The sequence below is a fragment of the Tiliqua scincoides genome, chromosome 3 (genome assembly GCF_035046505.1).
Source record: "Tiliqua scincoides isolate rTilSci1 chromosome 3, rTilSci1.hap2, whole genome shotgun sequence".
Lineage (NCBI taxonomy): Eukaryota > Metazoa > Chordata > Lepidosauria > Squamata > Scincidae > Tiliqua > Tiliqua scincoides.
The window spans coordinates 51,176,425-51,202,952 of record NC_089823.1 but is presented as its reverse complement, the minus strand read 5'-3'; the positions used below and the strand labels follow the sequence as shown (position 1 = coordinate 51,202,952).

General features: G+C 40.2%; 1 protein-coding gene across 3 annotated transcripts in view; it reads left to right on the top strand.

Moving 5' to 3' along the window:
• ROBO2 (roundabout guidance receptor 2) overlaps positions 1-26,528 on the top strand; it is a 606,994-nt gene that overhangs the window by 528,484 nt on the left and 51,982 nt on the right. For 2 of the 3 annotated variants that reach the window (XM_066622392.1, XM_066622391.1), the window contains 3 exons: positions 1,229-1,400; positions 10,336-10,518; positions 25,568-25,610. In XM_066622392.1, the coding sequence (XP_066478489.1) occupies positions 1,229-1,400; positions 10,336-10,518; positions 25,568-25,610 (398 nt within the window). Of the gene's footprint in view, positions 1-1,228; positions 1,401-10,335; positions 10,519-12,795; positions 12,823-25,567; positions 25,611-26,528 lie in introns of all 3 variants that reach the window. The other variant, XM_066622390.1, reaches the window with a different exon arrangement.

Below are 26,528 nucleotides of genomic sequence, written 5' to 3'. Positions count from 1 at the left end.
ACAGATGACATTGTTGGTTCATTTAAACTGTTACAGAGATAAAGGCGGCTACATCAGTGCAGAAAACAGTCTTTCTTTTGGTACTCTAGTATGTAGAACACATAACAGCTTTTTGGTGAGATGGCTGAATGCCCTTGACATGTGCTGTCTCTCATTATGGCCATCTGTTGAGTTGGGCGCTACTTACTATTTACACATTTATTCCTTTTTTTGGAAATCTACTTTAAAAAAAAAAGTTGTTCAAGTATATTTATACATGCTGAAACACATTCACATTCTCACTCAACTTTATAAGGAAGACTTGGAAGTTCTTAATGCAATCAGAGAGATGTATATAGCCTGCCAGTTCTCTGAGTACGTATAGCCTCTACCAGTGCCTCCAGTATATACACATAGACTTCACTGTGGATATTCTGCTTGATTGTTTTCATAAGAAGCAGAATCATTCTGAACAGGGGACAAAACACAACACCCCTTGCAACATTTGACCACTGTCACCTTTCTTTGGCACTGTAATTTCACAGTTGAATACATGATTTTTTTAGTTCCCTAGAAGGCTACTTAGTCCAGAATACATTACCACAGGAATTGAATACCAAGATATTTTTGAATACAAAAATAGTTAATGCAGTTTTCTCAAATTACCACTTTTGTTTCTCCAAAAACACATTAATAAATAAAAATTAAAGAAATGACTTTAAATAATCCACATCATACTACTAAATAGTGCTGGCTATACTGCAGGCTTGGATTGCTACCCATTTGGAGACTTTCGGGTTTTTCGTTTGTGGTCATAGCATACAACACTGATCTCTTTCCCAAGGCACTTAACATAAGATGTTAGACGTTGGAGCAGACCAATTTCTTTTCCCCCTGATCTTGTTTCCCTTCCCCCCCATTACACTGGCTCAATAATCCTCAATATTTTAGAGGTCCTGGAAGCTTAAGGTTCTACAAATTCACAAAGCCATTGGGAGTGCAGTAAAAATATTTTTTTTTCTTTTAATTTATAAACATCTACACATCTAGGTATTTCCCCAAAATGTAGAAATGAATTTTTTTTTCAGTGACACCAGTTCACTCCCCCATTGCTAGGCACTATCCCATCTGAGTTCACTGGTAGTATATTTGCGTATGTTTATTTATTTTTATTGATTATTGTTCCTATACTGTATTTTTAAATGTGGGGGAAAAAATGTTTCTCCATCATTTTATCTCCCTATTTAAGATCTGGTGTTTGGGTAATGAAACAAAATTTCACGTCAACAAGACTGTGGATGCAGCCATTCGATCTGTAGTGATTGGGGGCTTATATCCAGGAATTCAGTACAGAGTAGAAGTTGCAGCAAGTACCAGTGCTGGTGTTGGAGTGAAAAGCGAGCCGCAACCTATAATAATCGGTATGTGATCATTGGTTGTGTTTTTGTGTTCTGTGTCACTAGCATTTTATGCATCTTTAAGAAATCAGAAGTGAAAAAATAACATGCAGTTGTGTGCCAGACAGTTGATCTTCTTTGGAAAAGTTCTCAAAATAAAAGCAGGTGAAAGAGCTTCATTTTTCTGAAATGTATTGGGAACATAGATTGTTGCATGAAACTAATGTTGCATTATGAATTTAACACTCCAGCAGCTGGATAGATTTATAGAACGGCTAACTAAAGCTCTCTCTTCAGCCTGTTAAGATTGCAAGATTATTGCTTTATTTATGTTGCTGGTGCCCAAGGCCATATTTAAAGTTTGTATTCTGAGCTTTTAGCTTTTCTTTGCTATTCTAAGCAGATGGTCTGCTTTATCATATGCCAAAGCGCAAGAAGTCTCTAGTCCAAAGAGAGAGGAAACCTGGTAATCTTATCTCTTTCTTTTGAAAGTCTGTTTCTTATTAGTCATCTCCATGCTGAATTAATTTCATGACTAGAGGCAAACCTAGAACCTTACCCTTCTGAGATGCTTTTTGAGCATAAATTGGGGGGGGGGGAATTAGTGGAGGAGGGAAAATGTGCAATACAATTGCTCTTGTTTGTATGTTACATTGTTGTGCTGAAATATTTCCAATAAAGAAAATCAAGCTATTTTAATAGGATCCAATAGTTTATTGGAACTATACCATTTCAGATCAGGTGAGGGACTGAGTATTTAAACAGTTCACCATGTAGAAGAAGTTGCTATACTTAGCACAATATAAAAAAATTAAAGATTGTAGCCCTTGTTCTCAAGTGTGAATTTTATACCTCTTAAATAAGGAGTGTTTCTCTTAATGTTGGGGAACATTCAGGTATGGAATCTTCCAACCAGCAGTCTAATACAATCCCAATAGGGCTATATGAAATTATTGTACTGAATGTATAGATCAATGCTTAATTTGTGCTTTAGTTATATCTTTTGGGTTGCATCTAGAGTAGCTTTCCATTAATGGAAGTGCACTCTGTGAACGCGAACTCTCTCTATGAATGCAAGGAGCATTTCGCTTGCATGAAGGGTTCTTTTGCAAGCATTATTTTGGATGCCACCTTTAATTTTTGCTTAAATCATTTGCTTCTAAAAGAGGAGTGATATAGGTGCTTGATTAAATATCTGTTTTGGGGGGGTAGGTGTGCTGAGCAAGAAGAGCTGTGTATGCAAGAAATAATAATACTTAACATTTATCTAGCTCTTACTGAGTGTGCAAAGTGTTTATGGCTGCAATTCTATACACATTCTCCTGGAAATAAGCCCCTTTGAAGATAGTGGAAGTGACTTCTGAGTAAACATGCATAGGATTGTGCAGTCAGTGTATTAGGATTGTGCAGTCAATGTATTATTTGTGGTGTTGTCTTTAAAACAATCCTGTAAAATAAGTATTTTTATCCCTATATTGGAGCTGAGGCTGAGAGGGAGTGGCTTGCCCAAGGCTATCTAGTGAGTCCATGGCAGAGGTGAGATTTTAACTGCAAAGGTCCTCATTCACAGTTCAGCCCCTTGGTCACTACTTTACACCAGCTATAACATATCTGTTATCTGTATCCCATCCTTCTTTGAAAGATTTCAGTACAGCATACATGGTATTTTCTAGTTTTAACTTCCTAATAGATTATATGAGATAGCTTAGGATGAGAGACCATGACTGGCTCAAGATCAGGGGGATTTATTTTTCCTTTTCCCCCAATTTTACAAAGAGAATTGGAAGATAACAAAGTCATGGGAATATAACAATTCACAGATATAAAGACAATAGGCACTTGGTAATTTTCAGTTAAAATGTGTTTGAATATTTTAATTTGACTTGGTGGGTGAATGAGGTCTTTGTCTTAAGGAAAGAAAAGCGTGTCTCATACAAAGTATCTGAAACTTTCTATGATTCAACACAAATTGAATTACAATACTGATTAAAAGTTTGATGAATTTTAAATTGGTTCTAATTATGTTGAAATTCTGTCCATTATTAAACTTCCTTGCAACTCATCATACCAACTCTTTAATATATTTATAGTCTGGCTCCATATATTCTGCTCCATATTTTAGCTGAATAGAGGTTTGAATCTAAATCCAGTACTTTATTCACTCCACCACACTGAATATATTGATAACATATTCAGCCTTCTCAGGCCCAGTTCATACATTGCATAGAAGTGCCTGTCACTAGTTTCTACATTATTTCAGCATTTCTAAAAGCATCTGTATAGTTCTAATTGTTTTTGGCAGTACATGAAACACAGAAGTAATAAAGTTTCTAGAAGATTCAGAAGCTACATTAGAAACATTATAGTTGGGCAGCCCAGTCCTGAGTTTGTCAGTGCACAGGGCTGCAGTGGCACCAAAATGGCTACCGCTGCATCCCAAGGGGCTGGGAAGCATCACCGGGACTACTTGGAGTAAGGGAGCGTACACTTGCTTACCCAGTGTAAACTCCAGGTGGCCCCGATGGGTCTCCTTGAATCTGCACCTGCTGTTGAGCGGGTGCAGATTCGAAGAGTCCTGTGTCAGGTCTCCTGGGTCCGGAGGGGGCTCGAGATGTAGCAGCAGGGCTTGCCACTATCTCTGCCCCTATTCTGCCCTGCTCCCTCCACCACCACACCTTTCCCCTGTCTCCCCCTACTCTGGAACCACCCTCCTCCCACACCACCACTCATCTCTCCACTGCCCAGCGCTTGCTCACCTGAAGTTCCAGGCAGTGGTTGCCTGTCCTCCACTTGGCACTGGCTCAGTGTGGGCTCCTGCTGAGCCCGTGCCTGCGCTGGCCGAGCAGTAAGTGTTGCAGGCGTGCCTTACAGCACATTTGCGACACTGTGCACTGGTGGTGAGCCAGTGCATAAAGTTCAGGACTGGGCCCTGAATCACCTTGAATGAATCGTACATTCTACAGATGCCAAGGAGGAAAGATGCAAGGAGAAGGAGAGATGAAGATGACAAAAGTAAATCAAACAAGGAAAGGTGTTAAAAAAGAAAAGACTAAAAATGACATAATGGAGATTGAAAGGGCCCTAACCCCCAGCCATTAACTACCGCATCCTTCAGGGTTCAAGTATGGAAAGATGACTACCGCTGAAAGGGCTAAATTGTAAGAGTGAAATATTAAACGTCAACCAGGACAGTAACATACTGTTTGTTCAGGACAAAGTGGACATACCAGAGGCTGCAATTGAAGGAAAAAGAAGTAGCTTGGGACCAAAAAGAGAGAGCCTGGCATGCTTCCTTGAAAAGGTTCTGATGCTTCCCAACAGTTAACTTGTGCATAGACTCCATTGTTGGTGTAATAATATGAGAAACAGCTGCAAACTTTCACAGTAATAGGTGCAATCGAATCTGATGTGTCTAATTAATTTTTGGTCCAGCAAATTAGTTTTGTTCTTCATTACTCTCCAATGGGAGGAAGACATTATATTTCATTATATTTTTGTCTGCAGAAACAATGGAGCGTTACAGGTCGCACACATCCCTCGCCTGTGTTCTAATTAGCTGAACTGACAGCATTGTTACAGAAACACCTGCAGTATATAAAGTAACACACTGATACTTTTTCTTTCTCTCTCGTACACACACACACACACACACACACATGCACATTTTCCTCTCTCTCTCTCTCTCCCTCCCTCCTTCTGATTAAATATAACGTAAAGAAATACTAAATTAATGCCATTTTTCTCCATATCTGAACACTTACATTAATTCTGTTGAACATCAATGGGAAACGTACATCCATATTCATTTACGTTCAGCTGCTAAAATCACAAAGCATATGTTGTTCTGACATTTAAATGAATTATTACCTTTGCACATGTAATTGCAAGGCACTGAAGGGTAGAACAAGCTGCCAGGCTGCTAACTTAAAAGTACGTTGACCTAATTTGGAAGCCAGCCTTCCCAAGGAAGAGCCTGTGGGAGGCTTTACAGTCCTATGAAAACTCCCTTGAAGATTTCTTTCTGTTTTTCAGTTAAATGAAAAGGGAATCTGAACTCATAGGAGATGCGGTTTGTGCAGTTTTAAGGTGCATTGCACACAGAGAATGTCATTCCGTCACCAGCCTAGCATGGTGCAGGCTAGAGGAATGAAAAAAGGATAATGAAAAAGAAAGCTAATGCTACTTAGAGCCACAGTCACTACTCAACAGGCTGTCAGGAGAAAAGTAATGCATTCTGCAATGTGGACCCTACAAATTCGACTTCTTTGGCACAAGGGCCTTGTGTCATTCCCCCTTGGTTTTAAGAATTTCCATCTGTGTCACAAACAATAAGCAGTGAAGCTTTCTGCTTCTGTCGAAAGACTTCAGGACCATTCATCAGATTTGCACCAGTGAAGTACCATTGGAAAATCATGGCATTCAAACAATGCTAAAGTTGTTTAATTTAGCACTCAAACCCCATTTACCTCAGAATTCCAATTCAAAAGTTTCCTAGTTGTGCCTTCAGATTCAGCTGTCTACCCTAAAACTGCCCTGCTCCTCTCTGACACCAGGGCAGTTAAAGCAAATGCAAAGCTGTAGGGAAATGACAGCCAAGTATATTCAGGTTGGCTGTCAGGGTTGGGGGTTTGGAATATTGACAGTCCATGAACCAGACATATTATATATTAATATATTATAATGCTAACTTTAGCTTCATCATCAAAGTTTTATCTAGTTTAGAAAATAGTACTTTAAGCAAATTTAGAAAGTTTGGCTTCCAATTAAAATGTTTTGCTCTAACAGAGCATCATTGATTACCATAATCTTTGTTAAAATCTGTGTGGTTTAGAGGCTGAAAACTTCATGGTTTTCATTGACTTGGTGAACCAAAGGACAAAATGTTAAAGAGCAGTGAGGTGTGTTCTGTATTTCTCCCTAGTTCTCCCTAGTTTTCATGAGAGATATTTAGCCAAAAATCAATCAGTAATATTTTATATTTAGGAGAGGCTAGCCAAGTTCTGCAACACTCAGAAGTCCTTGTGGGTGGTGATTCACCCCATTGATTCACAAATCACTGAATATCTTTTCAAAGATGTTTACAGGGCCTTCCAAATTATCTGCAGGGATTCCATTTCAGGAACTACTGTGATAAGAAAACCCACAGTTAACAAAATTCACCGGTTTCGGGGGGGCCCCTCAGAATGTTCTGAGGCCTCTGGAGGCCTAAGAAGGTCACTTCCAGTTTTTATGAGGGCCTTGAAAAGCCTTTAGAGGGCTGGGGACAGCTTCCCTGGCTCTCCAAAGACCTTAAATAGTCACTTCCAGTTTTTATGAAAAACTGAAAGTGACCTTCTAAGGCCACCCAGAGGCCTCAGAACAACCTCCGGAGGTGAGAGGAGCACAGCTTCCCTCATCTCCGGCAGATCCGTGTGAGTCTGATCTGCGGGTTTAGGGACCCACAGATAATGAAATCCGCAGGTCCTGAATCCTTGGTTACATTGGGCCCACTGTAGTTCAGCCCTTATACTCCAGTCCTGTACTTCAGTGTATTGAGACCTACCAAGCTTAAATGTTGAGCCATGAAAAGGAGGTTTGTTGGTTTGTTTGAACAGTGCAGGGAGAAAGAATCGGCCACTCCTAATAAGTTCATAAGTTCCAAAGTAGTACTGAAGTGGACCTCCATTTTTCCAGGGTGCCCTGCTGCGCTCAGGACTTTTCATAGTAATGGTAATTGCTAAATGTATAACTGACAAATGCACACAACCAGATAGCATTTTGGTATCATAAAAAGTTCATTTATATTAGTCATGCGAATCTGCAGCGTCAGTAACAATAGGAAGGCAAATAGCAAAATGGACACTGCTTCTGCTTATATGTACACAAACTGTCGTAAGGATATACAGTCTAAAATGTTGCTAGAAATTGATAGCCATTTATAGAAAGCTCTTTACCTGTAAAAGGGTAAGAACGGGAAGTAACACAGCCACAGGAGAAGATAGAGCTCTGTAAATAAGTATGCCCTCAGCTTTTTAGTCATTTGCAACCAGTTGAGCAATGACCTTATTTGTTTACCTGAGGCTGGAACCAATGTGCTGACATAGCACTGGCTTTGTTCCAAAAAATAAACAGTGACCTTAATCATTCTGAATGGAAAAATAGGATTTTTCACAGCAAGACACAATGATACAATATTTTAATGATTTGTGCTGTGGAAGTTTTCTTTCACACTCATTCTCTATCCTGCATTTCAAGGAGACAAATTTATTTAAGCAAACATTTACTATCCCAAATAACAATACAATGCTGAATTGTCTCATAGATGTAAATATCTGATAGCTTGGCAGCTCTGTTTCAATAAATGTTTAGGATTATAGCTCACTCAACATTGAAGGACTGGAAATGGTGTCATTTTTAAAAGCCACACAATCTGAGCAAAATACAGGATTACGTTAAAGGGAAAATCATTTGTTTTGGGGATTACACATTTTAATGACTACAGTATTGTTCACAGTCAGTGGCAAAACCTGGAAAGGAGCCTAATTTTCCTAAACTATTCAAATGGCTAGTTTCTTGCAGAATCTTTCATTTTGGGGGGCCCCATGTTTTGTTATTTTTCATGTTAGCAACTATTTAGCCTGGATATTTGGTAAGTAGCCAGTTACTCTGCTCAAAGAAGGTTGGAAATTAAGCATCTATAGGGAATGAGTGATTTCCAGAACAAGGTCAGTCAGCATATGTTTTGTGCTACAGTTATTTATACTCTTCATAAATGTTAGAGACCTCTAATTATTGTAGCATTATTTTACACATCAGTTCTTTCTAAACTGGTTTTGATCTATATCAGTGCATACAGGCATAGAAGTCACATACCACTTTTTGTGTTATTTTATGTTTTTAGTGGTAACTGTACTTATGCCAAAACAGTATCATTTTTCAAAACACTTTTTTCTTTGTTGTTATTAGTCAAAAAGTTTAATCATCCCAAGCCTCTCTCCCATATGCGTCTTTGGTGGTACCCATGTAATAACAACCTATAGTAATCTTTCCAAGCACATAATGAAAGACATGACTGCTATACCATTATGCCAAGTAAGTGCACAGCTTACAGCATGTTTGCTACACTCACTGCCAGCAGTGCAAGCTCAGGATTGGGCTCTGAGTTAGGTTATCACCGCCAAGCCTGAAGGGTCGAGGCATCTGGCCAGCACTGGCTTGTGTTGGCCTTTGCTTGATTCAGCCAAGGGCTTGCCAACCAACTTCACCAACCCAGACAAGTGTTATCAGAGTAGTCCTGGTTCAGTCCCTGACCTTGCTTACCTCAGCATGTATGCCAGCTCCAATTCCTGGCTACCCTGCCAGCACACCACCTACCTAGTCCAAGTTAAAACCACTCTAAGGAAATCCTCACACAACCTGATCCAAATGCCAGTCTGGGGTAGGTGAAAAAGCTGCTAACCAAAAGCCAATCATGTTAACAACCAAAAAATTCCTACCTGGTCCCCCAAAAGAGCAACCAACTAATCTCAGACTATACATGGGGCAGACAAGGCTTGATCAAACAGCACAGCTTGAAGCTGGAGAGAAAGATCAATCCCAGCAGCAGCTGCACATGTCCCTGATGCCTCCAGGTGGCCAATAGGCTACCTGGATTTTCCCACCTCTGCCCCATGTGCAAGAAGATGGGCTGTGCAAATGGCAGTAGGGCTCTAAGTGCCCCACCACACTATTTCAGATTTGAATTTAAATATTCTGTTCCCACCAAGCTGGTTCTTTCCTATAAGATAGAGATGACCTACTTTTATGTTCTAAAGCAGGGAGTCTCCAAACCCCAACCCGGGGGCCAGATGCGGCCCGCGACAAGCCTCTATCTGGCCTGCGGCCAGCCTCTCGTCCCCTGAAAGCCTCTGGCCCACTCAACTGTACATGACCAGAGCTGTGCTCTGGTTGTGTCTGGAGGATGTTCTGAGGGCCAAAGAGGTTGAATGAATGACCCCATTCATTCATTTATTCACTCATCTAAATTCCATCTCTAATTTATCCATTTAAGTTTTATATTTAAATTTTTTTCCAGCCCTCAACACCACGCCAGATATTTGATGTGGCCCTCTGGCCAAAACGTTTGGCGACCCCTGTTCTAAAGTGTCACACTGTTCTTCTGAGTGGGGCATGATGGGGGAAGTGTATTTGACTCCACAAATTGATCTGAGAGGTACAATGTCAAAGTGTGAAATATCTCTAATATAACTTGGAAGCAGTATTCAGTTCAAAACTTGAAAACAAATTGCAGGTGTAGCATAGTGTCTAAGACACTCAGCTCTGAATAAGGACTTCCCTGGTTTGAATCCCATCTCTGCCATGAACTCCATTAATTTTGGAATATTTTGAAGTCCTTTTTAGAAGTATATGTATAGACTCTTTATTAATATCTATTTTATATATGGCCATGTTTATTTGTGCGCTTACTAATTTTTTAAGTAAAATACTTTTATTTGTGTATTCCTTTTATAGTCTTTTTTCTCTTTTACAAATCTTTTTTCCTTTCCCCCCTTTATTTCTTTTCAAGTTTGTTATTTTGTTCAGCAATTATAGTATTGTATCATTCATTATTGTTAACCAGTAAAGGGGGAGGAACCTCTACCATGAACTCACTAGGTTACCTTAGGGAAACCACTGAGCCTCAGTTTCGCAGTTGCCATAGAGAATAATAATACTTACCTTACAAGATTGCATCAAGATAATGAAGTGCTTCACAAACTCAGAAAATATTGTTATTGTTATTAATGAAACTGTGGGTAAACAACTGACCATTGTTGGTCAAAATTTGGTATAGCTGCAAAGGACCAGATAAAATTGTTCACTAATTGGCATTTTCTCTGTATGTTTGTGTGTGTTCTGTGAATTTGCAGAACATTCATCATCTTTGTTATTCAGCATTATTCATTCCACTTGATGTGATACCCTTTTTTTCTCTAACTAGGAGGCCGTAATGAAGTTGTGATCACTGAAAACAACAATAGCATAACTGAGCAAATCACTGATGTTGTCAAGCAACCTGCCTTTATAGCAGGAATTGGTGGTGCATGCTGGGTAATTCTCATGGGTTTCAGTATCTGGTTGTACTGGCGCAGAAAGAAGAGGAAGGGGCTCAGCAATTATGCAGGTAAGAACAGATGTACAAAAATCATGATGATATGAAGAGTGGAATGGGTGAATGCTGTATGCTTGCTCAGTATGCTGCAAAAGAACAGGAGTTTTAAGAGCTTCAAGTGCATTGCTCTGCACCACATTTCATCATTGCCACAAGGAAGTCTTTATATTCATGTAATGAGTACATCTGATATAAGACACCAAGAATTTTAGATTGGCTTTTCATTGGAGTCCTGGTGTAGTTTAAGGGCCAAATCCTATCCAATTTTCCAATGCCGTTGGAGCCATGACAATGGGGCATGTGCTGCATCTTGTGGGGAGGCGGGACAATCATGGAGTTAGGGAAGCCTCCTCCGAGTTAGGGAACTTGTTCCCTTTCCTCAAGGCTGCATTTCAACTGCACTGGCATTCAAAAGTTGGATAGGATGGGGCCCTAAGTTACTTCTGTCTGGTTGGTTTTAATTGTACAGATATGATGACGTGTGGTCAGAAAAACCAGTATGTTTTTCATGCTTTAATCATAGTAAATTTATAATAAATCCACTGACTGATCTTACCCTATTATTTATTTAAAATATGTATGGATATCCTCCCTGAGGTGGCTTACAATGTTTACAACACAATAAAATCCAATTAAATACAAAATAACAATCAAATCACAATGCACAGAGGGGTTCATGCCATGCTGCTGGATCACTGCCTTGCTCACCTTCTAGCTCAGTGGATGAGGAGGAGGAGATGGCAGCAACAACAACAACAGCAATGGAGTTGGCAAATATTGCACACTTCAGGTGTGACTGGCTTTTGGGATGGCCTTAGTAGGGCTTATTTAGAGGTGCTGCATTTGACCACACTAGGCATGATACAAAGTTCTACTCTTGAATATGGCTTTCTGTTCCCTTCTATTAAACGCAACGGTCTAGGGCCTTTCACTGGATTTACACTGGAACCTGTAAATCTTGATTTATATTTCTATTCTGTATCCTTGTTTTGGAAGGAATATGGAAGCATATTGAAAATGTAGGCATTAGAAATGTGTCTCATGTCCAGTGACTTTTTGCAATCAAAAACCAACCTGCCCTTTAATGTAGTCTGCAGTGACAGCGCTGTGCACCATGAGTTCAATGGGAGCTGAGTCAGAAAACTTCTGTTGAATAATCAATGAACTTTTGCAGATTTTAGCCATTAATGTTTGGCATCATATTATTTCCAAAGAAGAAAATATTTCTGATTTATTCAGTCTAGCCAATTCAAGCATATTTACTTCTGGCAGTATGCCATGCATATCTGACTCTAAGATCCTGTTGATTTCTTATTAATTATATACAGTGAGCCTGAATGACCATGGTGGTGAAATTACATTATTCATAGGCTATGCTGTTTGCACATTTTTTCTTTTAATTAATGTGCATTTACATGATGGTAGCTTCTGCTCTCGTCTGGTGGGGTTTTTCTGTTTTTGTTTTTTTAGACAAAATACCAAGCTCTTTTTGGAAGTTAGATATATTGAAATCACTGACATTGAAAGCTACAGTATTGTCACCTCCTTATGTTAAGAGTACTGATAATAACACGTTAGGATTTTAATAAAATAACTCCTTTATGACAATCTTTCATGTACATCAGATGTGCTAAATATAGGATATGCCTACTTGTTGCATTTATTTTTTACATATATTTTTTGGGCTCTGAGTGATGTCAAGCAGCATGTTCCTGTCATTAGTCCTGTATCATCTAACATTCCATGATTTTACCATATATGTAAATAACTCTGCAGAATAAGTTTATCTGGAAATGTGTGGAAAATAGGGTCCCTAACTGACAACCAGTTGCCATTTGTCAGCACTAAACAGTGAAAAGCCTAAAATTAAGATTGCCAAAAATACTTACACATATGGTATTTATGTTCATGTCATTTTCAGTGACCCCTCACTATGTGGCTGGCTGTTGTATTGTAACATAGAGTTGTCTGTTAATTGTCAAATGTTGCATTTGCTTGACAATGGAAGCTCATAAAGAGCTACATTTCAAAGCTGATCATAGCATCCATAAGAAGGGCTGCATGTTCACCTTTAACGGGTTAACATTTAATGCAGTTGTGAAAAATTATCATGTTCACTATTTCTCATGGGCTGCTGGCTGGCTAGTGCTTAAAGCTGAATTTCTATAACCTGCACATGATTTTAAACTTCCATAGATGTGTCAATTCTAAAGGACATTCATGCCCTTTAACTGGCACTTCTTAACAGGGTTTGTAACTCATAATGTATTTACTTTTCTTGTTTTTCAGTTCAGTCCTTCACCTTCACCCCTGCAGGTACTGTCCATTAGTCTGTCTCTTATCCCACCAACATACAAATGCAGCATATAGTGGTTTAACCCCTGCCAGTCATTCAGACTGTTCAAGGAATTAAATCACATGTGCAAGAAGAAACAGTCTGTCTGCTCATCCCTTACACTTGTACGACATTGACTGTACCAGTGATTCCAGCATAAGTATACAATGCATCATAATTAATAGACCTTTCATTATAAGTGTGCCTAGTTCACACTCATTCAGCTCTTTTAATTTATGCAGTTTGGAAAGATAATTTATAGGGTTTTGATTTAACTAACACAACCACCACGGGCCTGTCTTAATCCTAAAAGTCCAAATTTTATGCTTAAAAATCTCCATGCTTAACGTGTAAATTTTTCAAGATGTGTGCTGCTAATCAGAAAAATGGAACTTATCCTAGCTTCTCGCTCTTCTCTAGGCTGTTTCTCAATTTATGCACATCAGAGTCAGAAATTAACTCAGGAACATAAATTTTATTTATCAGGTTGAGATATAAGTTCATATATACACAACCCACATACAATACAATATTTTCATATCTCACATAACATTCATGCAAGTGAATCTTAATTTTTAAAGAGAGAAGCTTGATTGAATAACTTCTTTGTTATCATTTCTTTAGAAGGCGTAACATACAGAATATTATGAGAAGTGTTATTAAAGTATATGACAGATAAATGAACTGTGGCTGAAACAGCTGTTTGCAAATGGCCTGTCTATTAAATACGTGACCTAGTAAAGCCACAGGTATAAGCAGTCACTATTAAGGCCAATAACTATTTGTAATTACTCTTCAACTACTTGCTGAATCTGCTTGTTCCTATTTCACACTGTGTTCGGCCAAAGTATCCAAATGGACATCTCTCATCCATTCTGATTTTAGAGAGTAAATAGTCATTTCATATTCAGTTTGCCCTGGTTAATAATACATGTTATGTGTGCAATATCTAACTTCCCAAGATAAAGTTTTGTCTTGCTAATAGCTGTTGTATTGGAACATGATTCCTTCACTATTTGCATGATTAGTATGAGATATCAAGCAAATCATACTGTTATGAATGTGGCAGTTTGCAAATGTCTTGCAAACATTTAGTGCACTCAAAAATAAACACTGCCATGAATACATGGCTTTGTAGATATCATGAAAGTGTGAAGGCACTTTATTGTTGCTACACTTTAACAAATGGAAATTATAGATTTCAGGGAAACTTATGCCCATATGTGTGAGCACCTTTCACCCCACTTCTGCTGCATTAGCACTCAACCTGATACATTTTTTTCAGCCAAAATTCTGTTATCTAGCAAGTGGCTCAGATTTAGGTGTCCTTGTTTGTCTCAGAAAAGGATAATTAAAAAATGATAAGCCTGAAATTAGAAGTTTTCATTTGCTGTGTGCAAATGTCAATTACTCCTGCTGCTCTAGAATTCCACCAGCAATTCTCATATGCCCCCCTTACATTTTTATCATGTCTACTTGTTGAATACTGGCATGCCCCTTTCCCTTTTCTACTCTCTGAAAGTAAACATGTATCTTACCCTCCTCATAACTGTATTACCAGTCTTTTTTCAAGTACTTTAAAATATCATTTACTTTTCATGTTCAGGCTGTTCCTTTCATGGCCCCACAGTAAAGGCCCCCCTCCCTCTCTGTGTGTGTTTGCGCGCGCACAACAGCTGCTTCCTTCAGTTCCCCCCCTTTCAGTTGCAATGCTTAGCAGGAGGCCACAGTTACCTGCTGAGAGAGGCAGCTGGCAGGATGTTGAGCTACCTACCAAGACAATCTTGACTTGGGCTGTTGTAGTTCTTCATGATAAAATATGAAAACACAGAACTGTCTTTGCCAAAGGCCCTTGGTGTACTTATTTTAAGAAGAAGAAGAGAATCATAATCAGGAAGATACATCAGATAGCAAAATGTTACTACTATAGTTGCCGTTTATCTTGTATCAACAAGCAACATGAAACTACAAAATGTGTTCAGGTTTAGTTAAATTCATAAAAGTGCAAATTATGTTCATTAGCACTGACATAAGATAAACTGGAATCTAACATTAGTAACAAAAATACACATTTTAAAGTTCGCTGAGACCTTCTCAACATGTAAATGAAATTCTTCCATGCAGAATGTTGTTTCCAAAAGAAACAGTAACTCAAAAATCAATCTTGACTGTAGAAACAGACTTTCAGACTGTAGATAATATTGCATTAGGAGGAATCTTGACAACTTGGGCTAAAAATTAAAATCTTTAGCATGAGTCTTAGCTTGATTAAGTGCTGGCTCATATCCAGCAGTTGCGCTGAAATTGCATAGTGAGAGAGCAGCATCATTTCTGCTCCACAGAAGTGGGTCCTTCCCAGTGTGAGTCATTTCTCCCGAACTTTCCCTTCTGTATGTGTCCTAGCCTAGTTCACTAGATATTTCCCTGTCCTTCTTGGTTTTGAAGGGCATCTATCACATAAACAAAGCCTCCAGGTGATCAAGGACTCACTCAAAGAGCCTGGAGGCTAGTGAAGATAATCTTGCAGCATTCCTTCATTGTGCCATTTCATTGTCTCCCTTGGTTGAGTGTATGAACTAAGATGAAGAGGAAATGTAAAGCTTGCCACAGATGTTGCAACAAAAATTAATGGGGGAATTATTTACAATATTAAAAAGATAGAAAAGATTGGACTACTTGGCCAAGGGAGCTACATAGTGAGGCTGCATGAAGGTGTGGACAAGAGAAAGTTCATGCTGGTCTATCCTATCAATGTTAGAAAGAATAGCAGAACAATGGGACTGGGCAAGCATTGATTCTGCAGGTGATCTTTGAAGAGTGAACAAGTTCAGAAAGCAAGAGTCCAAGAGGAAAGCTGAACAAGTCTTCCTAATATATTAAATAGCTTATTTCCCAGTGAGTATCAGAGGCACAGTATGGCTATAAGCTGCTAAGTCATTCACCCATCATTGTCAACATGGTTACGTTTACCTGCACAGCAACTACTAATCACCCTTGCATAGACTTTGTTTTCAGAGACGGCGGGGAGGAGGAGGGAGAGAGGCATTCCTGGGTGGGGCAAGGGCAGAGGAAGGGAGGGCGATGGGTGGCCCTGGGGCGGGCAGGTGCACGGGGAGCCGGGGCAGGGCTGGGATCTTGCAGTTATGCCGGATCCCAACCCCCATCCCCGCAGAGAACGGAGCGGCTTGAAGCCGCTCCGCTCTCCTCTGACTTGCGCTACCTCCAGAGGTGGTGCGGGTCCGAGGAGACCCATTGGGGTCAGCAGTCCTTACCCAGGGGTAAGGGGAAGAGTTTGCCCTTTCCTCTGGCTGAGCCGCTGCTGCTCACAAACCTGCGTTGGATGCAGTGCAAGCCTCCTGGCTTGCCTGTTCCAGCACAGGTTTGGATTGCACCCTTAGTTCACATATCCAACTTAAAACCATTAAATGAATTTCCGTTTAAATCAGGTGACAAAGTTTAAACATATAAAAGCATCTACTACTGCCCTTATCTCAGGGAATATTTGAATATCAAGTAAAGGGGAGAAAGATGGTATGGCTATATTTAGTTTCTCTATCCTCTCTGTTGCCTCTATGCAGTGAGTGTTCCTGGGCAGAACATGATTTAGGTCACTGTTTCTCAGTGTGCTGCTAGGAGCCCTGTGGCTCTCCAAGACCCCTTCAGGAGCTCCATGAGCATACCATACGTCGCTGCCATCTGCTTGGTGCTGTGCTACTCCACCCTGGCACTCTGGAGTTCCCTGAGATTTCATGCATGCCCCAGCGGGGCTCCCCAAGGCTCCAGTGTAAAGGGCTCCAGAGACCACAAATTATGAAAACTGCTGGTCTGGGTTGTCCAGTGGAGACTACAACAGCAGGCTCAGGCCTCCTCTGCAGTTAAAAAAAAGGGGGGGGACACCAGAACTCACAGCTAGTTCATTATTTCAGTCTCTTTCTCTTTAACTATTAGCACAATTTGGTCTGTTGAGAAATCTGTCAACAACAAATGTCCACAACGTTATCCTTATCTTTTAAACACACAGTTTTACATACATACAGTGGGCCACTGTGAGATACAGGAAGCTAGGCTAGATGGGCCTTTGGCCTGATCCAGTGGGGTTGTTCTTATGTAGGGAGATTCCTGATCATAAGCAAAATAAGTAGATTTGTTTGTTCCACATATTTTCTTTAATTATCTGTTCTTTATTTAATGTTCACAGCCCACAGATAGCTTTACAATGTATTTCTCTATGTCTTTGACACCTGCTCCAAACACTCTACCTGCATACTTACTATGTACGCATATAAATGTATGCAGATATTCAATATGACGCTAATGTTGTTTTTTACATGCAGTCTCCTAATTCTTTATGTACAAACATAAAATTTAGGCTTATATATGCCCCTAAGAAGGTGACCTGGCAAAAGCAAATACCTCCCTTCTAAACAGATATCAACATTTGAGATTCCATAAGAATGATGAAATAGAATTCATTTTTTGAGATGAATTCTTCTGTGCTGGTGACTACTTCATTTTTTGACCCTGTCCCCTTCTAATAAATTCATTGAAATCCATCCACTGAAACAGGAAAAATGTGGTGTATCTTTCATATGTTTTCAGTTTCATAAGTTTGGCTGCATCCGTTTTCAGGGACGCAGAAGTGTTTTCATTGCTGCGTATACTACTACTCATGTATGAAAATTGTACATTTTTGCCTCATGAGTAGTAAGTTTTTTGGTGAATAGCACTCTTGGGGGATTAAAGATTTTGTGAAACTGAGTAAACATGAACAAATTACAAATGGTTAACTAAACATTTCACGCACAAGACTTAGCAGTGGTAGATGAGTATAAATTATTTGACAGAATCATCCAAATGCAGGCAGAAGATTTGATGGAATTTTGTATGCTGATTATCTGTTCTGAGTTAATGCTTATTAAAAGAGGATTAATCTGTATTCATATTTGAGGAACAGCTTATCAGAAAAAGGAACGAGACTTGGCTGGCAACATTAAAGTTTTCATTTGTAGTAAGAAAATGTGGCCTACTAGAGATAGGCACACAGAAAGCTTTCTTGCCTCAAAATGTCAACTGTGTATTTTGACTTTTTCTCCCCCTCCCCCGTTTTCAGTTCTAGTAGGCATGAAGATTACGTTTAAACTTGCCAGATAATATTTGAAAATAGTTTAGCTACTGCCTTGGAATATATACTATATGTACAAGGTTTTCCTTCAATTGGAGTGTGTTTGAGAGACTTAATTATGTTTACTGTTTCTGTAATCCTTGCATCCATACTTGGAAAGGATTCCTTAAATTCCTCTATCTCTGTATAAATCCCTGTGTATTGTGGCATTTTAAAATGAATAGTTCTAAAAACTAGTTGATAGCTGTTCTTCAACATTTTTAAGAACCTGTGTGAGATTCATTACTATTGAAATAGTTTCTTACACTTTCTTGGAGATCATAGATACAACACACAAACAGGATAGTGACAGGAAGAACGTTAAGAACATATAAGAACATAAGAACAGCCCCACTGGATCAGGCCATAGGCCCATCTAGTCCAGCTTCCTGTATCTCACAGCGGCCCACCAAATGCCCCAGGGAGCACACCAGATAACAAGAGACCTCATCCTGGTGCCCTCCCTTGCATCTGACATAGCCCATTTCTAAAATCAGGAGGTTGCGCATACACATCATGGCTTGTACCCCATAATGGATTTTTCCTCCAGAAACTTGTCCAATCCCCTTTTAAAGGCGTCTAGGCTAGACGCCATCACCACATCCTGTGGCAAGGAGTTCCACAGACCGACCACATGCTGAGTAAAGAAGTATTTTATTTTTCTGTCCTAACCCACCCAACACTCAATTTTAGTGGATGTTCCCTGGTTCTGGTATTATGTGAGAGTGTAAAGAGCATCTCCCTATCCACTCTGTCCATCCCCTGCATAATTTTGTATGTCTCAATCATGTCCCCCCTCAGGCGTCTCTTTTCTAGGCTGAAGAGGCCCAAACGCCTTGGCCTTTCCTCATAAGGAAGGTGCCCCAGCCCAGAAATTGTCTTAGTTGCTCTCTTTTGCACCTTTTCCATTTCCACTATGTCTTTTTTGAGATGCAGTGACCAGAACTGGACACAATACTCCAGGTGTGGCCTTACCATAGATTGGATGTTAGGCTGACCGGCCTATAGTTTCCCGGGTCCCCCCTCTTTCCCTTTTTAAAAATAGGCGTGACATTTGCTATCCTCCAATCTTCTGGCACCATGGCCGTTTTGAGGGACAAGTTGCATACCTTAGTCAAGAGGTCTGCAACTTCATTCTTCAATTCCTTAATAACTCTTGGGTGGATGCCTTCAGGGCCCGGTGACTTATTGATCTTTAATTTATCAATGAGGTCTGAAACATCTTCTCTTTTAACCTCTATCTGACTTAACTCCTCAGTCAGGAGGGGCCGTTCGGGCAGCGGTATCTGCCCGAGGTCTTCTGCCATGAAGACAGATGCAAAGAACTCATTTAATTTCTCTGCCATCTCTAAGTCTCCTTTTATCTCCTCTTTCCCTCCCTCACCATCCAGAGGGCCAACCGCTTCTCTGGTGGGTTTCCTGCTTCTAACATATTTGAAGAAGCTTTTATTATTCCCCCTTAATGTTGCTGGCCATGCGTTCCTCATAGTCTCGCTTGGCCTCCCGTATCACCTTCTTACATTTCTTTTGCCACAGTTTATGTTCCTTTTTATTCTCCTCATTAGGGCAAGACTTCCATTTACGGAAGGAAGCTTCCTTGCCCTTCACAGCCTCTCTACCTTGGCTGGTTAGCCATGCGGGCACCCTCCTGGATTTAGTGGAACCCTTCTTTCTTTGCGGTATACACCTCTGCTGGGCCTCTATTACTGTTGTTTTAAGCAGCCTCCATGCACTCTGGAGAGATTGGACTCTTTTTACCCTCCCTTTCAACCTCCTTCTAACCAGTCTCCTCATTTGAGGGAAGTCCGCTCGTCTGAAGTCAAGGGTTTTTGTTAGAGATTTGCCTGGTATTCGTCCCCCAACGTGCATGTCAAAACGGATCGCAGCATGATCACTGTTCCCCAATGGCTCAGTAACGTTTACATCTCTAAGCAGATGTAAACTGCGTACCGCACAATATTAAATCCAGAGTCACCTGTCCTCTGGTGGGCTCCGTGACTAGCTGCTCTAAGCCACAGTCATTTAGCACATCAAGAAATCCGGTTTCCTTATCATGACCAGGACACAAATTGACCCAGTCAATATGAGGATAATTGAAGTCCCCCATGATTACAAACCTGTCCCTCCTTGTCACCTCCCTGATCTGTTTCCTCATTTCAAGGTCCCCATCCGATTTCTGGTCTGGAGGACGATAGCACGCTCCCAGTATTACATTGCTGCACAATCCTGGTAATTTAACCCACAGAGATTCTACAGTGGAGTCGGACCCACCTTCAATCTCTACTTTGCTGGATTCTATCCCTTCCTTAACATAAACGGCCACCCCACCTCCAACACGCCCCTGCCTGTCCCTCCTGTAGAGTTTATAGCCCGGGATTGCGGTATCCCACTGATTCTTCGCATTCCACCAGGTTTCCGTTATGCCCACTATGTCAATGTTTTCCCTTGTCACCAGACATTCCAGTTCTCCCACCTTTGCTCATAGACTTCGGGCATTCGCGTAAAAGCATTTGTACACAGAATGCCCCAGGATGGGCTGCTTATTCGCTCTTTTGTCCCCGCATCCTCTCATTGTACCAAACCGTCTATCACATCCCATCACGCTACCTTTTCCAATTTCTTCTCCTACTCTGCCTTTGTCTTGTTGTTCTCTAACATCCCCATCCTCATCCTCATCCTCATCCCATAGGGATGAGGAGTCCCGAACCGGATGCCCCTCGGCTCCTGTCGGCCTTCCCCCAGGGATCAGTTTAAAAGCTGCTCTGCCACCTTTTTAATGTTATGCGCCAGCAGTCTGGTTCCATTCTGGTTCAAGTGGAGCCCGTCCCTCTTGTACAGGCCCCGCTTGTCCCAAAACGTTCCCCAGTGTCTAACGAATCTAAACCCCTCCTCCCTACACCACCGTCTCATCCACGCATTGAGAACCCTGATCTCCGCCTGCCTAGCTGGCCCTGCGCGTGGAACAGGTAGCACTTCAGAGAACGCTACCTTTGAGGTCCTGGCTTTCAGCTTCCTGCCTAAAAGCCTAAATTTGGCCTCCAGGACCTCCCAGCTACACTTGCCCACGTCGTTGGTGCTGACATGCACCACAACCGCTACCTCTCCCCCAGCACTGTCTACCAGCCTGTCTAGACGAGAAGTGATGTCCGCCACCTTCGTACCAGGCAGGCAAGTCACCATGCAGTCCTCACATCCATCGCAAACCCCCCTCTCTATGTTTCTAATAATCGAATCCCCCACTACAGGAAGCCCCCGACGCCCCTCCCGCCGAGGAGTATCCCAAGTGCGTTCGGATACGGGCCCATCCCCTGGAGAAGGGATCCCCCCCTAGGGGATTGTTTCCCCTCTCTCCAGGATGACATCCTCCAGCCCCGAGACTTCCCACCCGGGCAGCTGAGGAGCTGCACACCTGAGGTTGGGACGAAGCCTGATCGTCCCCGGAAGTCTCCCCACGGTCCTCCTCTGCCTGCCTGCGCTTCTCCAGGTCGGCCACCAAGGCTTCAAGGGAGCGGACGCGTTCCCTGAGACCCTGGAGCTCCTTACACCGAGGACACACCCATGACTTATGCCCCAGAGGCATATAATCATACATGTGGCACTCGATGCAGAACACTGGATAGCCCCCACCCTGCTGCTGGCTGTCTGACTGCATAGCTTGTTGTTGTTGTTGTTGTTGTTGTTGTTGTTTTATTTAGGGGTACTTTTAAAAACCCTACACTGGTTAGCAGCCCTTTTCTCAAGGGAAGAGGAAGAGCAGTGTATGGGGCCCTGGCCTCCTCGCCCTGCTGCTGAACTTGCCCAGATGCTAAACTCTCGGTTTACCTGGCACTTAGTTCCCAGAGGCACTGGGGGTCCCAGAGGCCACACGCATCTAGAGAGAGCCTCACGCGATGGCAGGCCTAGCTTTATACTCCTGGCTGACTCCTCCTCCCTCCTTCCTTCCTGATTGAAAGGGGGGCTGGTCTTCCCAGGTGAGTTTACAAAAGCTCAGGAAGCTCCTGTGTCCCAATTTACTGAACAGTTTACTGAACTGTTTAGGTTATGTTCTAACTTAGATTAAGTTTAACTTGGGTTAAGTATAGGTTTAATTTAAGACAAAGTAGAAAAACCTGCTTTCCACTTTATCCTCCTCCCTTCCTTCGATTAGGTGCTAACTTAGGTGCAGCTAACTTTCAACTTTGATTTAAGTGCCTGACCCTTGGGCTCTTACTCACAAGTAGGACTCTGCTGCTGCTCAGAGTAGACCTATGTACTTCCCTTAGGTGCTAACTTTCAATTTTGATTTAAGGCTGATTTAAAGTTAAAGTTAAGGTTAGAAGACAGGGAGTTAGAAAGACAAGGAGTTAGAAAGAGTACACTTACCCTCTCGTCAAAAATGTCAAAAACAAAACATTGTTTTGGTTTTCAAGATATCCCTATAGATTTTTTAAATATAGATTTCTGAATTATGTCAGTCTGGGTTATGATTGTCTTGTGACATGGATGTCTACAAGTATTTACTGTATTTAGATATGTTCCCTTCAGCATTTTAGACTTGTTTTGGAATTCCACAATTGAAACTGCAGGCAAAAATGCTGACACAAACATATGGCTGCAATGATAGACTGCCAAACTAAGCACTATGTTTAACAGTATCATTTGACTCTAGCCGCCTTTTCCCCATAATGTTGAACTTTTGTGAAATTGACATTCTCTCACTCAAGCTTGTCCAAGCACTTTTCTTATGATTAGGATGCACAATATGAAATCCTGGAACTCGGAAAAAATCCAGCATATCATCAGATTATTTAGTAGATTAGAAAGCATCTGGGATAAAGGACACCTATATTATAATATTCGAAAGTTCCACCTTTTTTTTTACACAAATATAAATGAAAAGCAAACATTGGTGATTGTTGTCAGATGTATGTGTATGATTGGTTTCCATAAATCCTCATGAAAGAATATCCCTCCTTCTGAAGATGGAGGATGGAAGATGGAGGATGCTGGTGGGGGAGCAGAGGGTGCCTGATGCTAGGCTGATGCCCAAAGAAGGCTCTGACAGATGGCTAGGCTAAGACATAACACCTATTACCACTGTAGAGCAGCCTGCCAGTGGGGGGATAGCAAAGGGATGGGGTGCTGCCACCTCTCCTGCAGCTGCTGCCCTCCCCTTCTCTAGTCTTTGCTTTCCCTTTTCAGAGTTGGATGATTTTTTTCTTTTTCATATACAGTATTTTTTTTTAAATCCATGGTTGGTTGAATCCATGGATACAGGATCCTCTGTGATACAGAGGGACCACTGTACTTGGGAGTAAAGATGAACGGCAGGCATTGAACTAGAAATGGTCTATTGTCCATCATGTTTAACCAATGAACTGCAGGCATTGAACTAGAAATGGTCTATTGTCCATCCATACTATGTTTAACCAATGACACCATTCTGAAATGTGAACCTGGCAAACTTTAGTTAGATTTCAACATAGTGTAAACCAAATTATCAATGTCTGTTTTAAAATAAATATGCAGGTTGTGATTATATCCATGTACCACAAACTGTTTTTTGATATATTTTAAAGCCTTGTTTGTTTTATAAGATCTAGAATATATAGTAAGAAAGCAATGTAGAAATTCTGATGGGGGAGGCAAGCATTCAAAATAGATTTTATTAACAAATCTCTCAATCAAATCAGGTACTATTAAACTAACAAATAAGCTAGCACCCATTTTTCCCTGCATATTGCTCTAAAATATATAGTTAAACATTGGCTTATCTATTTTAGCAAACTGGATGCAATTGTTTGTTACTGTTTTTTTTAAATTAAACATTTGTTTTGTAGTCTATTAAAAAGAAATATAACTGTAACACATGTATGTGTTAATGCCATTTTGTAAATAAGCTTGCTTTTTTAAAATATTTCACACATACTCACCAACTTTATTTGTGTGTATTCCTTTCCAAATATGGATAGTAAACCGTTTAATGTGAAAGATTCCTATTGTTATTTTCTATCAGCAATAATTGCCCATTCTGTGGTGATAGGCCATTTATCATCAGTTCCTAAGTTCATTCTATATGGGATCCCAAAGGGCTCTTCTTTGTCTTCATTGTTGTTAAATGTGCATTGTGAAGCCACTTGTAGAACTGATAGCATGGCAAAAATGTGATGTATCACCAGAAGGCTGCAGATATCCAGGTTTATATGTCAGTGTTCCTGCTGAGCATAGCATTTTCATCTTGATATTGTATAGTTTTTACATTGAGATTGTGGAACTTGTGACAGAGGGTCAAGCAAGAGTTGTTTCATGTTCAACCTTTATTAATGTTTCTGCATTGGCAGGGAAGCATTTTTGCAGAAAATTTCACCAAAAAAATACTTTTCTCCATATATGCGCTGCTGATTTCCTGAAGTACTTGTCCATTTGCTACTGCTCAAGTCTCACAAAGGACAAGTCCTTAAACCTCAGCCTAGGGGTGTGCTGTGTAATGGTAAGGGTAGTAGAGAGAAACAGTGTGCTATAGAGCGCATAGTTAAAGTGGAATGGGAAAATCCAGATTCCTCACTCGTCCTCCTCCACTGTTTCTTTAGAAGCTTCTCCATTCTTCCTCAGCCAGCCTTGAAACCTTTGCGTTCTACTCACCTTGGAGTGTTTCTCTTTTTTATGAGTTGATACACTTTTCAGCCTCAAGAACACAACCTGCTAGGACGATTGTCATTTGAAAAAATGATGCAAGAGTTCCAGTATTCAACCTCTTTTACCTAAACAGGACACTGCATCTGGCCACACTTTCAATTTTACTGCTTGAAAACTGGCTTCTGCAACTTACATTATACAATAGATATTTTCAAGGTTTTAAGTAATCCAGTACCATAAATTTATAAAAACTAATTTTCTGAAGTTATTTAATTTAATAACAAAGTTTTGCTTTTGAAATCATTTAATTATTGATTTTAAGATTATTACAGATAAGTACAAAGATCAGTAATAATCTTAAAAACCTTACTCTGTAATAATCTTACAGTTTCCAAAGTGCTTTCAATTTGTTATATAAAGTATGAAACAAATGGTTTTATATGTTGCAATATTGAATGAGAATATACTTGTAGGTTGTTGCTTTCATTTTCATTTCAGCAAGATTTCCACTTTTACCCTTTCGTGATTACTAGGTGATAGAATGAGCAGGTCATGGTTAATTACTTACTAAAATACTAATATACTAAAGAGACTTCAATTTCATTTTGATTTACCTTGGAGATGTGAAGGTAAATTTCAGCAAAACCTGAGCAATTCAGGGACTCCATTCATTTTGAAGCCAAAGGTCTATTGATTTGAGAAAACTTTACTGAAATCCATAATATCAAGGGATCAGAAATAAGTTGTCCTGTGGGACAGTGACTGAGACAAATTGATTTAAATCAATATTGTCCAGGGGAAACTAGGAGATATGGCAGCTTTCTCTTTCCTGTTTATATTTGGTTATATTATTTAATGTATTTTCTTGTACACTCTGATAGTACTCCATGTAAATATGCTCTGCCTAATGGACTTTTCCCATTTTCTGTCTACTTGAAAATCCAAACCAGTCACTTTTCAAAGAGGAGATGGAGGACTTATGAGCAATGGAAGGTAAATTTGCAATTTAAGAGTAACTGAAAATTTAATTCTACTCTTGTCATGTTCAAAGTCTAGCATATTTAATTTTTGTTTGGAATTTTAAAAAAATAGAACAATATATAATCAACTGTAAGAGTGACAATTCTAGGAGGAATTAAATTGTTTAGACCAGATTTTAATGATATATGTCTTGTACACTTGAGGGGAATCAGGTCCAGATGTTTCATATCTCCCAGATGTCCAAGACAAAATTAGTTGAAAGTATCACAAGGAATGTGTTCATTTGTTCCTGGATGTTTATTGCATTAATTAGGCATTAGTAAATGAAGTTGCTGTTGTTTAAGACTCCTTATTGGCTCCCACTAAATTGCTGTGAGTGAACAATTACACACAATCGATCACAAAATAAATGATTCATGGAAGATGAATAGGTTGTAGATTGATAGGACTGGATTCTACAACTTTGGCTACTCAATTGAAATTGATAAAAGTTGATAACAGACCCATATATCCTCATCTATTTTCTCTATGCCAATATGGAGATTGTAATTAGGTTCTGGTAATAACTTCCAATCTCCTATTTAATCAATATTTTAGCAAAAAAGAGATTAGGCCTAATGAGAGTTCATAGATGTGGCAAGAATGCTGCTGGATCTTCTTATTGCTGTTTCCATAGAAACCCATGTTTCTCTTTGGGATTTTACAAGAAGGGATTCATGGGGTGGGGGAATACAATGATTACAAATGTTGCTCTTTGTTTTAAAGAGTGCTAATAACCAAATGCAGCTTCAAAATATGCCTTTCATTATGGGGGGACACGTGTTTCTATGTTTTGCTTCTCATCATACTTATATTCATATTGCCAAATCTGAGAAACATGCTTGGTAAGCCAACTTCTTGAGTTTTCCTATTGTCTTGTGACCAGTTCCA